The sequence below is a fragment of the Mizuhopecten yessoensis genome, unplaced genomic scaffold, assembly GCF_002113885.1.
Source record: "Mizuhopecten yessoensis strain PY_sf001 unplaced genomic scaffold, ASM211388v2 scaffold9651, whole genome shotgun sequence".
NCBI lineage: Eukaryota > Metazoa > Mollusca > Bivalvia > Pectinida > Pectinidae > Mizuhopecten > Mizuhopecten yessoensis.
In genome coordinates this window covers 1373089-1390623 of record NW_018408154.1, presented here as the reverse complement: position 1 = coordinate 1390623, position 17535 = coordinate 1373089, and the positions used below count along the sequence as shown (strand labels likewise).

The following is a 17535-nucleotide window of genomic DNA, read 5'->3' as shown; positions in this document are numbered from 1 at the left end:
CTATTTTGCACAGGAAAGGTATGGCATGTATGAAAATAGTTCCCCAACGAAATATTACCATCTTACTGTGGAATATTATGATTAAAACATGAATGCCGATATTTATTCATTATTAAGTTAACCAGATTATTTAAATATGATTTGGCTTTTCATTACAACGTTCTATGTGAGCCTCGTTCCCAGGCATTGTGTAAGTTAACCTGAAGGATTCGATCGATGCTTCTGGATGGTATCCTTCGTGTTCAACGACACTGCAGTGGTTACGAAACGAGGTTGCCTGATAAAAATAGTTCCCCAACGAAATATTAATACACATCTAAATACTTTCAGTGGCTTACAAACGCATAAATAAACGAAATAAATAAAGATTGTACATTAAGATATAATGAAATTATCTTTTATTCAAAAGGTAATAATTAAGAGTATTGGAAATAGTATGTTACAATTTGACAAAGAACTATATCTTATCATAACGGAAGTCGTAGGGCTGTGGCTATGTTGTAAGTTACTGTACATACTTCAGGTGCCCGATCCAATGTTATCGGTGGAAAATTAACCGAAGTCTATGAACTTACGATCAATTTGTACAGCTGTAGTGATCTATGGTAGTTTGAAGACTCAATATTCATAAATATCCAAGGACATAATTGAAAAACCGCTATGGCACGGCTTGTAGGTGTTTGCAAAACGGACGACTATCAGTTTCTTCGTCGACAACTTCCCATAACTGTGGACGATGACTTGAAGGTATAAACAACAGCTGATTAATTCTTTATGTTTCTCTTCTGTGTGATTTAACATTGTATCATGACATATAAAGATGACATGTATTTCAACTAATATATGCTATATACCCTGGGTTCCGAGTTCAATAGGTCAATATTAAATGACACGATACCGATGACCTCCAATGTCAAAATGCTAGTTACACGGTCTAAATCCTTTCAATCTTAATAACGAAAGGACTTGACTTTTCCATGCATTTCCTATTAACTCCACTTATATTGATACCATAGCCACAGTATTGCCATTTACTTGTTAGTCCTAGGTCTGGTCATGCAATAGTTTGTATTGTAATCGAGTTTCAAATTGTCTAGAATCCAGTTTTCGAGAACATTTTGTGCTCAGCAGTGATCAGATATGTGCATAGAATGCACCGAACATAGATGTATTCATGAAAAGATCACTCTGAGTGAATATTAGGGCTGGAACCATAGGTGCTCAGGTTCTGAAATATATGTGATATATTATCGCACCCCTTTATACTACTACTGATAATAATATACAACATTTATAGAGCGCCCAATAAAATTTGTAAAATTACTCTCAAGCGCTTTACAACATATGGATAATAGTAATGGTTATAATTGTGAAAACAAAAAACAAAGGCTTACAATCACTTTTATACATTTAAGCAAGCAATGTGCACATAATTGAACAAATAAAAGGGTGGTATTTACATGATGTCCTTGCAAAGATTCTAAAATGCAGACGTAGAGAGGTGAGTTTTGATGTCCCTCTTGAAGTTGGCCAGGGTATTTGACTTTCTAATAGCAGATGGTAAGCTATTCCACAACGTAGCCGAAAACCTCCCAAAGCATCTGTTTCCGTAGGTCACAATACAAGATTTTGGGACACACAACAAAGATTCTGACTCCGACAGCAGTGATCGTGACGGCTGATACAGGGTAACAAGCTCCTGTAGGTACTGAGGACCTGTTCCATTCAGTGCCTTGTATGTGTACACCAGAATTTTGTACTGCGACCTGTATCATACAGGTAACCAGTGTAACGAATAAAGCACAGGTGTGATGTGCTCTTTCTTTCGACTACGAGTAACTAGCTGTGCTGCAGTGTTCTGGACCCTCTGCAGACGACCTAGTTAGTTTGTCAGATATACCACAGAGCAGGGCGTTACCATAATCCAACCGAGAGGTAATAAGTGAATGCACCAAAATCTTGCATGCATCTGCAGTTAAAATCTGCCAAATACAGCTGATGTTCCTGATCTAGTAATAACAGGATTTGGCAATAGCATTCACTTGTTTCTCCATGTTCAGTGAACTATCAAAACATACCCCTAGGTTTTTAACAGCTGGAACAGTCTCAATAGTTCTGGCACAACCTTGAACTGGAGAGCCATTGTTTGCTGGCACTTTGGGGAAAAGACAATTAGTTCCGTCTTTTCCTGATTAGCATAAGCATGTTGGCGTTCATCAAGATACTGATATCTGTCAGACAATGCAAACTTCCAGACTTTCTGAGACTGTATTTGAACTGTCCTGTGGTTTGATGACCATGTAAATTTGTGTGTCATCGGCATAGCAATGATGGCGAAGGCTATGGCGACGACAAATCTCTCCAATCGGTTTGGAGTACATACGATATTTTCGTGGTCCTAATACCGACACTTGAGGAACCCCGAAAACTAGTGATCATGATTTTATTAGTAAAAAGGGGGTGCAATGTCTAGTGGGTGCAATAATATGTTGCATATATTCCAGAACCCGAACACCTGTGGCTGGAACGGGTAACCGAGTATCCAGGTTTGTTCAGTTCGGTTCGATTAACTTATTAGTACCATCTGTTTAGCAAATCTACTACCCAAAAACCATCCAAAATTGTAGGTCAACATTTAATGATTTTCCCAGTCAGAATGTCGCTCCTGACTGTTTGACAAACCTCGAAAAACACTCCTGATCAGTATACTTGCCGTACCATTGAGTGCATTTATACGATAATTTTGAATGACATAATTATTAATATTGACTGACATTCTGCAGAACAATATAACTTATCATTCGTTTGTGTTCCTACAGGAAGTGATAACCAGAAATATGTGCACATAGCATTGACAACACACCACTGTAAAGTGAAACCACGAAAATTTACCTTTCAGGGGCTAGCGATATTTAGCCAATTCATAATGATTTTTAGAATCTGCAACGTTTTACAGCATTATTTACAAGGAATAGGTTATCTTTGTTCGTGCATTTAGTGAATTGAGTTATTATATTATATTTTTACCAAAGTAAAGGGCTGTATTTATTGGCACAAAAAAAACACGGTTACCCAGTTTCGTCTAGTTAATTAAGCACACACGGTTATCCAACTTGCATTATTTCTAACTGTTGCAGCCCTAGTGATTATTTAAACCACTGATCATGGAAAGCCAATCTACATTTTGTATGAAAAGAAGCAAAAAATTGAATTGACAAGTAACCTTTTAATAGTAAATAACTTGCTCGGTACCACTGAAAGTATCAGAGGTGTACAATTCAAAGTTAAGGTACTGATAGGTATATATATCAATTTGTATAATACATAATGTAAAATCGATAGATTTACCAAGGATCTGGAATAAGTAGAATCTGTCACTCCTGTGTGATGAGAAATCACAACTCAAATGTAGGATTGTTGAAGTATAGCAAGAGGCTTTGCCAAGAACTTTACTAACTAATCTTATCCTGAGGTTTGAAATTTCTGTGTTCTGTATCACACAGGAGAGATCACATTATTTTCCCTCCCCACTTTGCTTCTTAACATAAAAATAATTCCTGATAGTGTATCCGCCAATGCACCATGCCATCTTCAGGAGTGCATGAAATGTGTGACGAAAATTATGACACTACCCAGCTGGTGACACTGCATTCTAATATTTTCTTAACTGTTACAGCTATGAAATCCTGTAGCATAAAATAGCAATCTTGTTCAAAGTTGCTGACAGTAACTTAAGTTTTTGTTGGGGTTTAACTTGGTAATTGTACCAGATCTGGATTGGGTCTGTTTATCCTGGTGCACATGCATATATATAGCGGTTGAAGTTCTAAATAACTCAGTTTTTTAGAATAAAAACTAAAAATAAAGATAGGGATCATAACTGGGTCAATATATTGTTGGTGATTAGGTCACATCATACAAACTTGACAAGCATATATTGATATTTTTATAACTTCACAAACATGAATATTTTCATAACTTGACAGACATGGATATTTTTATGAGAAGTCCCAGAAAACAATTTTGCAAATTTGAATCATGAGTCACATTATAGAGGATCCTTGAATGGGAAGAATTAAAAAAAGTTCCAGCAAAAAAAGGAGGATGAGTCCAGGAGAACTCAGAACTGCTCTGATGCTTTGAATATTTCACAGACAAATCTTTATAACTGATGATGATGATTTACACAGAAAATATATGGCATATACCAGTTGTGTCAAAGTGTAGTTGAATTAGCATGGTAATTGCAATTACTAGGTAAAAGCATAAAACCAATACAACTGGATATTTATGGTCATCCTTTGTAGCTATGTGCGTCCACACCTGTGTACAGCTTTTGTTGTTGTTTATACTGTAGGATCCTACATTTCTTACCCAGAGCTCTTAGATCTACACATGTACACCTTACATATACACCAGCTGAAACTGCAGTATTGATTTCTTTGCTAGACTATAGATAGCTATTCACTAGGCTCAGCTTTTGGTCCAATTTTAAAGAAGGTAGACTAGTTGCCTTTTTTTGTTCTGAGAAACCTTTTTTTTTAGTTTCCCTGCTCAAGGGTAAAAAAATATTGTAAAAATGCATCTGCTGATCAAGATTAAAATTAAATATATAATATAATTACAGGAAATAGCATATATACCCGATACATACTGCCAAAAATGTGATCCTTGCAATTAGGACTCTACTTTGAAAATATATATATTATTGTAATTACTACTATTTTTAATATTATCATTAAATTATGTTTTCCTGATGTTTAGAATTGGAGTTAACCATTTCATTCTGGTGATTGTGTGAAATTGGGTCATTGTTACACATGGATATAACAGAAACTCTCTGTCTTTCAGATGGTGATCCAGTTTAACGATACATGTGTGGACTGTGAGAGTGCCCGTGGGATCAAACAGAAGGAGCTGGAACTGTTCGTCCAGCGGTTTAGTGCCCTGACTAAAGACGAGATCGCTGTTGAGATGATGGTGTCTAGCAAAAATATCATGAATTTGCTTACACATCTTGTGCCTTGTGTTGGGTGTCGAAGGAGGTATGTAATGTATAGTTATTTATAATTAACATCTATTGTTATTATCAAAATGTAATTCAGCATTTCCCCGATTGTTCTAGAATTCAAGGTTCATTGTGTATATAACAAGATGCAATTCATTAATATTAAGCACAAGTTAAAATATAACAAGCAATTATATAATTGATAATTATTTAAACACAGCATTCAAACTTAGTATAGCAAGGGAGACTACTCTGTTGTTACTGGTATATTTTTATATTAGATATTGTAGCTGGTCTGATTTTTAGGCTAGATATTGCAGATAGGTTTGAATATAAGTTATTACATGAATGAGATGCATTATTTTAATTTGATGTTTAACTAGCCATTTCTTACAATTAAGAACAATGCTATTACTCTTGTTTTAGTGTGGAGAGAATGTTTCATCAGCTGGTCGACTCGCAGCATCCTGCCCTTGAACCACTGATAGTTACACAGAGGGCTGAGCTATCCATCAATCGTGATAACCTGTTTGATCCCCGTTCTTTGTATGCATTATTTAACATACACAGGTAAGCATTATTTAAAATATATACAGGTAAGCATTATGTATAATATATGCAAGTAAGCATTATAAAACATAATGATATACATAGGTAAGCATTATTTAATATCTAATCAGGTAAGCATTATTAAACATATACATAGGTAAGCATTATTTGACACTCAGTAATCATGGCTACTATAATTTACTAGCACTCTTGCAATAAGTTGGTCATTGATTTGGAATGTGTTTATTTGTTAGTTGTAAATGATATGCATATGTATCACTCCAGAAAAAAACCCATCTTGATTAGACTTCAAAAAAATATTTCAAGATTGTGTGTCACATTTTGTACACTCCTGAATGATTGAAAATCACTATAATACCAACTTTGTGTAACCTTTCTATAATGCGAACTTTCAGTGAAAAAAGGACATCCTGAGAGCTTGAGTAGCTATTATTGGATTGTTTATCTTACCTAGATTTTACCAGTAGCTGTTAACACTAAACTTGTTAGGCGATGGTTGTCACATCTCGGTCAGCACAGTTCTTGTGATAAATAACTTGTCATAATATACAGTACTTATATACAGACAATTCAGTTAAAGCACTCATGGAAATCTAGTTAAATGCACATCTGTCTTTTTTCTGAAGTTTGATAGAAATGAAAAACATTGTTAATTTTCTGAAAGTATATCAGATTAAGTAACTGCTTAGGTAATAAGCTTGCGCTATACATATATAAATGTAATATACTAGGATACGTGTGGTGGTAAGAGAGTGGGATGATTTCGGACCAAACATTGTGATTTCAAGGATTCAAAGTACTTCATTGTCGTTATGAGTGGACTGAATAAATTCCCATTTCTATATACACTAGGCTCTATCTGTTTTTCATAATGTTCATTTACAGAGCCAAACTAAATTCCATAATGGAGTCAATTCCAAAAAGTAAGAAGAACAAGCGTTGCAACCTACATTCGTTAGACACACACAAGCCTCGTACAACAGGGTAAGTTTGACTATACAGATGAGTTGTGTATTTTGTTTCCTTTGTATGTGTTTTCTATAAGTTGATTAAAATAAGTTAGCAGAAGAAAAAAATAGTAATGTGAGAAAAACGATGAATTAAAAAAGTATATCAATGATTTTGCTGGGCTCAGAATCATTCGAGACAGTTTCCACTTTCATGAAGTTTTAAAAAGATACTTGGTAAGGTCATGAAAGATGTTTTTATATGAATAAGAAATTTAGCTAAATACTAAGTAGGTAAAGTTGGTAAATGCAACCAAGCAAAAATCAATTAATTCCCTGGTCCTTAAAAATATCTTGGAGATTTTGGGAAGAGCATTATTTGTGTTGTAATACATCATATTCATTGAAATATGTAGTGATTATGGCAAATTTGCTGAAGAAATGATAACAATAAGACTTATTGTAATCTTTATTTGATATGATTATTATACCGGTACTATAAATTCAAATTGGTAACTGATATTAAGCATGCTGTCAGAATTTTAAGGAATCCAACGACAGGCATAAATATGTGGGTGATAAGCTATAAGTTGTACCCTGTGTGTCAGTAACACACTGTGGAGACCTCATCACAGTCATCTGAGATTGCCTTAAGATTAACAAACTCTGCACTGTTGGAGTATAACTAAGCCAGTTACTGAGATCCTGTAGTAAAAGGAGAAAAATGAATCCAGCATTTTACTTCATGATACAGAGTTTGTAAATGAATGTCATTTTATAAGATATAAATTAACAATTACAGGTTTTCTAGTCATTTCCTGTGGGTCTGGGTTCCTTGATTTGGAAGGAAGATATTAATTAAAATATTAAGACATTGAAGGCAGTTTTAAAGATTGTACTTATAAGAGATGATTTAATATGAAAATATCATAATTCAGTAATGTGCATGGTAAATAAATATTTATTACTATATTTAAGAGAAACTAATTTTCAAGAAAAAAAAATTATGATGATTTTTCAAACATGAAATTAACCTTGTCAATCATTTTTGCAGGAGCTGGATTGAAATCTGGGACTTACTAGCTCAGGAGTGTCGAGAAGAAGTAGTTTTAATTGATGCAGATAGCCTATCAGATACCCTCGAAGCTTACCTCAGAAAACACAGGTATATAGAGGCTCTGCATTTGTTAATGTTTGGGTTATCCAAAAGTGTTACTGAGTTTCTTGATAACAAAAATAAAATTACTCAAACAATGGTTGACAAATATTGATAGATAGTTCACCCCTAGCCACTACAGTTCCTCAATTGTTAGTCTATGTATATCTTTGTAAACTATTTAACAAGCACCTCACAAATATAAGTAGGTAATTAACTCATAAACACATTGTTTCCTCATTCCTAGTGCATCAAACAAATGAAAACATTGGTTGTGGGGAACAACTTTGTATTAAATCTTGTTTGAAATTTTTCCTGTAGGTTTTGTTCTGAATGCAAGTCCAAAGTTCAGCGTGCATATAATATCCTGGTAGAGGATCTGGACTGTACAAAAGAGGTGGGTTACTGTGCTGCACTATACGAGGGCCTCCGCTGTTGTCCGCACGAGAGACACATCCATATGTTGTGTGATACTGACTTCATAGCCCACCTCATTGGCAGGGCAGAGCCAGAACTAGCGGGAGGGTAAGTGCTACAGGGCACACATAGTATACAGTACTAAATCAGAATTCAAAATACTCCAGATTTACAGTTTTCTGTAAATATACTCCGAAATGTACTCCTGATATTTCTGGTTTAAATATGATGCATAAAAGTCTTTTTGAATTTTTTATTAATTCATTAAAGTTATGAAACAATTGAGGCAATAAGGAGGTTCACATATTAAGCACATAAACAATTTCATATCTTAAGCAAGAATTGATGCGATGCTTCTTAAGGTTTGCTACAAACAAAACAAATTGTGAGTTAACTGCAGTAAAGAACTAAAACATTGAAATAAGACTTTAAAAGAATCAAAGTTTTAGAGTTAATTGATCTTATTATCAAAAGAATTAAGTATTACACTGTGTCATGATGATGAATTGTACAATGATTAACAAAGACAACTGGGACACATTACAGGAGCAGGAGAGACCGTCATGCTAAGACTTTGGACATTGCCCAGGAAGAAGTGCTGACATGTTTGGGGATTCATATTTATGATCGCCTCCATCGTATCTGGCAAAAGCTGAAGGCGGAGGAACAAACCTGGCAGATCCTGTTCTACCTCGGAGTTGATGCCTTGAAGAAAAGCTTTGAGGTGACACAGCCTGTTTAGTCGCTGTTAGTGGCTAATGTACATACACAATAGAACTGAAACATTTTTGTTTGATGTTAGTTTGTTTTGTAAAGAAAGTAATTTTGGGGTAAGAGCTTATTAAAAGTGCCAATAATTAGGGTAAATAAGATCAAGATCTAGCAAAATAAATAAATCTTTATCTGTGTTACTTCAGATTTTTTGAAATTTGAAAACTATGAAATATGAAGTATATTGGTCAGTGTCTTTAAATTAATCATATTTTAAATTTAGCAACGAGCTTGACATATCAGTTGTTCCTTAGTACTTGCCGAAAGGTGTATATGAGATACATTTTATACATGTAGAATATATTTTACAGATGGCTCTAGAAAGAAAACAAGGAATTTCTAACCTGGAGCTTATGTGTGAGGAGATTTTAGAGGAAGAGAGAGCCAAAGAACAAAAACGAGAACAAAAACGACAGAAGAGGAAAAAGAAGAAGGCTAAGTCAAACCAGCTGGTGCTGGAGAAGGAGAATTGTGCCGAGGATCCAGAGGAGGAAACACACTGTGAAGTATGTTAACACTCTTAAACTGTGTATAGTCGGGTCAGTGATTGATAAACTGTTTATAGTCAGGTCAGTGATTGATAAACTGTGTATAGTCGGGTCAGTGATTGATAAACTGTTTATAGTCAGGTCAGTGATTGATAAACTGTGTATAGTCGGGTCAGTGATTGATAAACTGTTTATAGTCAGGTCAGTGATTGATAAACTGTGTATAGTCGGGTCAGTGATTGATAAACTGTTTATAGTCAGGTCAGTGATTGATAAACTGTGTATAGTCGGGTCAGTGATTGATAAACTGTTTATAGTCAGGTCAGTGATTGATAAACTGTGTATAGTCGGGTCAGTGATTGATAAACTGTTTATAGTCAGGTCAGTGATTGATAAACTGTGTATAGTCGGGTCAGTGATTGATAAACTGTTTATAGTCAGGTCAGTGATTGATAAACTGTGTATAGTCGGGTCAGTGATTGATAAACTGTTTATAGTCAGGTCAGTGATTGATAAACTGTGTATAGTCGGGTCAGTGATTGATAAACTGTTTATAGTCAGGTCAGTGATTGATAAACTGTGTATAGTCGGGTCAGTGATTGATAAACTGTTTATAGTCAGGTCAGTGATTGATAAACTGTGTATAGTCGGGTCAGTGATTGATAAACTGTTTATAGTCAGGTCAGTGATTGATAAACTGTGTATAGTCGGGTCAGTGATTGATAAACTGTTTATAGTCAGGTCAGTGATTGATAAACTGTGTATAGTCGGGTCAGTGATTGATAAACTGTTTATAGTCAGGTCAGTGATTGATAAACTGTGTATAGTCGGGTCAGTGATTGATAAACTGTTTATAGTCAGGTCAGTGATTGATAAACTGTGTATAGTCGGGTCAGTGATTGATAAACTGTTTATAGTCAGGTCAGTGATTGATAAACTGTGTATAGTCGGGTCAGTGATTGATAAACTGTTTATAGTCAGGTCAGTGATTGATAAACTGTGTATAGTCGGGTCAGTGATTGATAAACTGTTTATAGTCAGGTCAGTGATTGATAAACTGTGTATAGTCGGGTCAGTGATTGATAAACTGTTTATAGTCAGGTCAGTGATTGATAAACTGTGTATAGTCGGGTCAGTGATTGATAAACTGTTTATAGTCAGGTCAGTGATTGATAAACTGTGTATAGTCGGGTCAGTGATTGATAAACTGTTTATAGTCAGGTCAGTGATTGATAAACTGTGTATAGTCGGGTCAGTGATTGATAAACTGTTTATAGTCAGGTCAGTGATTGATAAACTGTGTATAGTCGGGTCAGTGATTGATAAACTGTTTATAGTCAGGTCAGTGATTGATAAACTGTGTATAGTCGGGTCAGTGATTGATAAACTGTTTATAGTCAGGTCAGTGATTGATAAACTGTGTATAGTCGGGTCAGTGATTGATAAACTGTTTATAGTCAGGTCAGTGATTGATAAACTGTGTATAGTCGGGTCAGTGATTGATAAACTGTTTATAGTCAGGTCAGTGATTGATAAACTGTGTATAGTCGGGTCAGTGATTGATAAACTGTTTATAGTCAGGTCAGTGATTGATAAACTGTGTATAGTCGGGTCAGTGATTGATAAACTGTTTATAGTCAGGTCAGTGATTGATAAACTGTGTATAGTCGGGTCAGTGATTGATAAACTGTTTATAGTCAGGTCAGTGATTGATAAACTGTGTATAGTCGGGTCAGTGATTGATAAACTGTTTATAGTCAGGTCAGTGATTGATAAACTGTGTATAGTCGGGTCAGTGATTGATAAACTGTTTATAGTCAGGTCAGTGATTGATAAACTGTGTATAGTCAGGTCAGTGATTGATAAACTGTGTATAGTCAGGTCAGTGATTGATAAACTGTGTATAGTCAGGTCAGTGATTGATAAACTGTGTATAGTCAGGTCAGTGATTGATAAACTGTGTATAGTCAGGTCAGTGATTGATAAACTGTGTATAGTCAGGTCAGTGATTGATAAACTGTGTATAGTCAGGTCAGTGATTGATAAACTGTGTATAGTCAGGTCAGTGATTGATAAACTGTGTATAGTCAGGTCAGTGATTGATAAACTGTGTATAGTCAGGTCAGTGATTGATAAAACTTGCAGATCACTGGATATGTCTTGTGGTAGGTAACTATAGCACTTTAGGTCAGTGTGATTGGCCCATGGTTCTCTTATAGCATGTATAGGATGGTGAAATTATCTGCTTTAGTACTTTTGAGGCAGAGGTTCTAGTTTAGTTATCTTCAAAACCTGAAAATATATGCAGAATAAAACCTCGTTGTTACCAGTTTGTGATATGAAACCAAGGTGGCCATCCCGGTCAGTCTGTGAGATACAAGTCCAAGGGAATTATGCTTTAAAGAAAGTGTATTAATAATATTTAATTAATAATTAATAATAAAATAATACAGAAAATGATGGTGCTAAGCTGTGTTTTACAGAATGTTATATATTTTTGACATAAATTGCATGTAAATAACTTATTTCAGTGTGATAAAGTAGCTACACTGAAGCCAAGGACGACCAATCATGGACCTTGTGCAGAGAAGTGTGGCATCTTTGCTGACCAAAACTCCAACACGACGTTAGCATCGAGAGAGAGCTGTCGTGGAGGGCAGAGTTTAGATCGACCACTACGGAGCGAGAGTCAGAACAGTGATTTTGGGTACTCTTCAGATGTGGAGGGCTGTGAGAACTGTAGTGCTCCTAGCTCTAGTAGCTCGGACATTCTATGTTCTGACGGTGTCTGTAGCAGTCAAGATGGTATGTTTCAATTTCTTTCATGTGATTTGTTGAATGGTGATGTCTGTACAGGTACATGTAATAACTAGACCTATCTAGTAACATGTAGTATACAAGCTCTGATCACACAGATGGCTGGTGGCTTACACTGATTGTATGTGATTGTGAATTAAGGATGTATGTGTACATGATGTATAGTTAGTAAACAGAGAGCCGATGACTTTAACAGATTGCACTTTAATGTGAATTAAAAAAATCAATAATACAGGTCAAGTTTTACTTTTCTCATCTGCCTATCCGAGAAACTTGTGAAGTCTTAGTTTTATCGTGAAATCTGTTTTTAAAATTACTATCCAATAGATGATATGTGTAATTCATTCGGCATGTAAATATAACAATTTATAGCCTCAGATACGTCAAACATAGCACAACAAATTTATGTGAAGTAGATATTAGTTTGTACTTTTGTTAAGTACTTTTCCACATGTATGAGTTCGTTAATTGGAGTGTAATAATGCTTGTAATGACGTATTTACCAGGTGGTGACAGTGTGTGTAGTTCCTCCACTGACGGGTTAGATACGTGTAGCAACTGTTTGTCTCAGGTCTCCCCCAACAAGCAAAACAGTCACCGAAGTAAACACAAAGTAAGTAGTGTATCATTTAATCAGTCGTCTGACAAACACTTTCATTGTACACATCTCATATATAGACTTTTTCAATAATTGTAAGAAGTTTACTTTATGTTTTGTTTCAAAGGATTATTTTTGTTTCTTGTTACAAAACTTGTGTGAAAGTTTTTGTACTCAGATTTCAATTTCTTGAAAAGATTTAAATTTTCAACGCAGGTGTCTAGGGGATTGCACATACTACAAAGTTTGCTTAATGTGGAATTGCATTATCGAAAGTAGTGCCACCTATGACCTTATATTTTATATTCCAGTGTGATATTCTCCAGACATCCGAAAGTTGTAGCAGTGCCAACTCCAGTCCTCTCCAACAAAACGTGACCATGAGTCTCCTTGACATGTTAGAGGTTAGTGAACAAGACTTAACAGTCCTACCTTAAATGAATTACCTACTCCAGCATTGTTAGAAGTTTAATATGGTGAGATACTATTGACATGGGGGTCAGGTGGCACAGTGGGTAATGCCTCGCCGTTCACCAAGACAGCGGGGGGGTTTGATTCCCTGATCGGATGCGAAAGGTATTGGGTATGCTGCCCAAGCACGTGGAAGGATTAAGTATAAGTTGGAATAACTTGTTTCATAATTGTTGTAAAATAAGATTATACTATTGACAGGAGTCATCATATCATTAAACAAGTTTTCAAAAATTTCTTTTTCTTTTTCTCCAGGCACCTTGTTCTTCAGAGGATGACGATTTCATAACAGAGGAAGAAATAAAGCACTTCAAAGCCAATAAGAAGAAAATACTAGAAAAACGGCAAGAACTGCGGGAAGACTTACGAAAGAAATTCAACACCAAGTTTCAGCAGCAGGGAGCGGACGGTCAACCATATTGGAAAGAAAACCTTGACAACATCGTCCAGAAGATGTGTAAAATGTGATAAAGAACAAGAAAGCTGTGGCATGCTCTATATTTAACAAGTGTATTTACGAAGGACTGGGAATGGTTTAAGACATTTCATATATCTATGTGAGATTCTGTCAGGGATTTGGTTGATTCCTTCATTTCTCTAAGTTAGGCTCCACACTTATGTAATCGATCAGAATCTGTGACAATGTATTTCTTGGGACTTTTTGGGTACAGATATTTGTGACGTCCTTTTGGAGAATTTAAACTTTATAACCATAACGTCTGGGACTAATGGGACTCGTGAAATTTGTTGCCTCGCCCGAAAAGAAATCCTGCAAAAATTACTGTGTCCTTCAAATAAAGTGTGAGGATATATGGTTTAAAATGCATTTCTGATTGGTTGAGACAAAGTTAAAACTTTTGGGTCTACTTTCTTCATACTGTGTGGGAGTGATAAATAGGGTATATACTTGATGTCAACCTTATGGGATTCCAGAAGGCCAACATTGCCTCTGGTTGGCTGAAAGAAATACCGGTTATGGTTTTAACTATTGGTAGTGATACATTTGGATCAAAGTAAATTTGGGTATATTTTGCAGATCTAAATGTCATAATTTTGTATGCAACATTTTGGGTGACCTTTGTAACAGGACCTGTGATAATAAGATGAATATATATGCTGAGGTTTTACTGGCTTGATATTCATGTTTGATTAAATATCTTAATGGTATAGTAACAATATTTCACGGTTTAGAAAGTCCATAGGGGGAATTTAATGTAAAGAAAATGATTTATTAGGTTGAAAAGCTTCAAATTGTTGTTCCTGTTACAACTGGGAATTAGAAAAGGCTCACAAGTAAGGATCGCTCAAACAAACTGTCTTCAAGAAACTATAAAATTGGTTATACCTACTGATATAACATTCAGCATGGAGCCTAGCATAGAGAAAAGGTGTCGATAGCTCAAGTTTGTCGCAAACAACATCCATTGTGGGTTTAAAATCTTGTTAGAGGTCTGTAAGGTGTAGATCACCAAGACTGGGATCATTCATGACAAAATTTGCCCATTAAATTTCCAATTATAGCTAAAAAGATACATTTTAATTGTATTGTGTATGTCTTAAAAATGTGTCTGACAGGAAACATGATAAATTGTGTCGACATGATACATTGTAAAGTATGTATTTGGATGGATTTAGGTACGAGAGACGGCCTATTAAACATTGTCTCTTTTTTCTCTACATAATGACTTGCCTTTAGAATGGTCTTAGCATGTACATCGTGAGATTTGCATGTCACTTTCATTTTAGAAATTTTCTGTAATATTGGACATGAGACAGCTGAAAGATCTGTTAATGTCATGTAGTTATATACATGTATTTATGTCAAAATTTCTTTGCTTTATTTAAAAAATATTTTAATATTATATTTATAGTCATAAATATGTTGATCATTTTGTTCAAAATGATGGTTGTTAAATAATTTTAATGAACATCCACTTAACTCTATTCAATTAAATCTCAATGACCAACTGTTTACAAAATGAATTAGTTCTGTTTTAAGGTAGAGAGTACAGATCTAGAGTAATATTTTTGTACTGTAACATTAAATACATTTCCAGGTAAATACATTGTCGTTATTTAGTAATAATTGGAAAAGGATTAAATAGTGAAATTTATTCCAGCAACATTTGATATCAATGAACTACATTTAATATTTATTCATATGAAATGTTTTAGAAAAAGGGGAATACCCAATGGCATCTTATTAATCTGGACACTCAGGTTTTGGAATAAAATCATGTGATATAAATCATCACAAAGAAAAAGATAAATTCCTACAAATCAACATGTTTATATTCTATTTCTGGTTTTATCAGACACAGTGTTGAAGTGTATTGTCTTCATGTTGACTCTAGGGGCTGAGATTTACATTTTAGAGAAGGGAACCGGCATGTCTGGTACACATGACATGCACACATACTTCCACACGAGAGGGATATTATAACTTAGATAAGTGCTATATATGTAGGAAAAATCTGAACAGATATGATAATCTTAAACAGTGAATAATTAAAGTCTTTAAATATTACACATATTTTGTCATCTACAGTGTGATGAAAGTTAAGGAAATATTGTCAACTAAAATGTTTCCTCTGTCAAGTTAAAAAAACCTTGAGCAAGCTTTAGAGTTTAAAAAGATTATTCCATACCATATGTTAGAGGGAGATAAATTTATCTAGATTCTACCAACTGTCACTTGTGGTTTATATCAAATTGTTTAGTGTCTTTACACTGACACTGTGGTTTTTGTACGCTTACTTTTAAGACCTCACTTGTACATGTTATAAAACTTTCTTCATCACAGTTCTGAACACCTGACTGTACACTTACAATGATAAATCATCAATATTTGTCTTGTTTTAAGTTTTACAGTGTGCCAGTAATAATGTCATCAAGGAGAAGCCATTTATATTTCTAAGTTGTGTGGTTTTACATCAGAGAAACACCATGCTTTATTGAAGATTTAATATACAAAAACAAGTATGGTAAGCTTACAATTTTCCATTAATGATGTTTTAAAAAACTACCCGTTATGTGGTTTTGAAGAAATGAAGAAACCTGTTGGCTTGTTGAAAGTAATACCAGTCAATCTGGATGACAAATTATTTACTGCAAAATTTCTCATCTGCAAGGGGATTTTCTTTATATGTCTTTTCATGAAAGTGAGTTCATACAATGAATTCTTGATTGATTTCATTTGTAAAGAAACAGTTTGCATATGGTAGATGACAGACTTGTTTATGCCAAGCATGGTTGGTTGTAGTTGTTGAAAACAAAATCCATAAATTATTTCATTGTCTGGTCCAATAAATATTTTGACATTTTTTAATGTTTCTGTCGACTTCACATGCATATTGTTGCTGTTGTTTACTTGTTGGTAACTTGTGATTATCCATGCTACACAAGAACCTATATATCACTGCTCACAGCAGATCTGTCCAAACGTTGTGTTCTACTAACTTAAACAGCCGGAGAACATTGAAATGGATCGTCTCTTTTTGATGCACTGGTATTTAGCTTCTTGTATTGGCGTGACCAAAGTGTTTTTGTTGATTCTTGTTGATTTGCCTTTTCAGGAGCTGTGGAAATGGAGAGATTGTTATGTGGTATGGTACAATGTGTACTGAGTATACTAGGACGCTACAATCCACCGTCACCCGGTGGCGGGATTACTATTTATAACAACTACATGTATTTAAGACATGCGAAAGTGTCTTTGTGACTTTTGTAACAAATAATGAAATGGAATTTTGGCAGGTGGAGTGGTGTTAGAATGATCTGCCAAATAAATTCTGCTATATTTTATTGTCTTGGTCTCCTTGTTGTTTGTACTACCAACTGATATGATCAACACACCTTGACTGTAGTACCTATAGGCAGGATCAACACACCTTGAATGTAGTACCTATAGGCAGGATCAACACATCTTGACTGTGTAGTACCTATAGACAGGATCAACACACCTTGCCTGTAGTACCTATAGGCAGGATCAACACACCTCGACTGTAGTACATATAGACAAGATCAACACACCTTGACTGTAGTACCTATAGGCAGGATTTACACATCTTGACTGTAGTACCTATAAACAAGATCAACACATCTTGACTGTGTAGTACCTATAGGCAGGATCAGCACATCTTGACTCTGTAGTACCTATAGGCAGGATCAACACACCTTGACTGTAGTACCCATAGGCAGGATCAACACATCTTGACGGTAGTACCTATAGACAGGATCAACACCCCTTGACTGTAGTACCTATAGGCACGATCAACACATCTTGACTGTAG

General features: G+C 35.1%; 1 protein-coding gene across 1 annotated transcript; it reads left to right on the top strand.

Annotated features, from left to right (window-relative positions):
• The first annotated feature begins 492 nt into the window (after positions 1–492).
• LOC110458553 (gametogenetin-binding protein 2-like) lies at positions 493–17047 on the top strand. The gene is made up of 12 exons (XM_021510304.1): positions 493–747; positions 4852–5045; positions 5435–5578; positions 6464–6562; positions 7580–7690; positions 8003–8206; positions 8645–8822; positions 9181–9375; positions 11889–12162; positions 12681–12787; positions 13084–13176; positions 13499–17047. The coding sequence occupies exons 1-12, from the start codon at positions 661–663 to the stop codon at positions 13709–13711; spliced, it is 1899 nt and encodes a 632-aa protein (XP_021365979.1). The 5' UTR covers positions 493–660; the 3' UTR covers positions 13712–17047.
• The last annotated feature ends 488 nt before the right edge of the window (positions 17048–17535 follow it).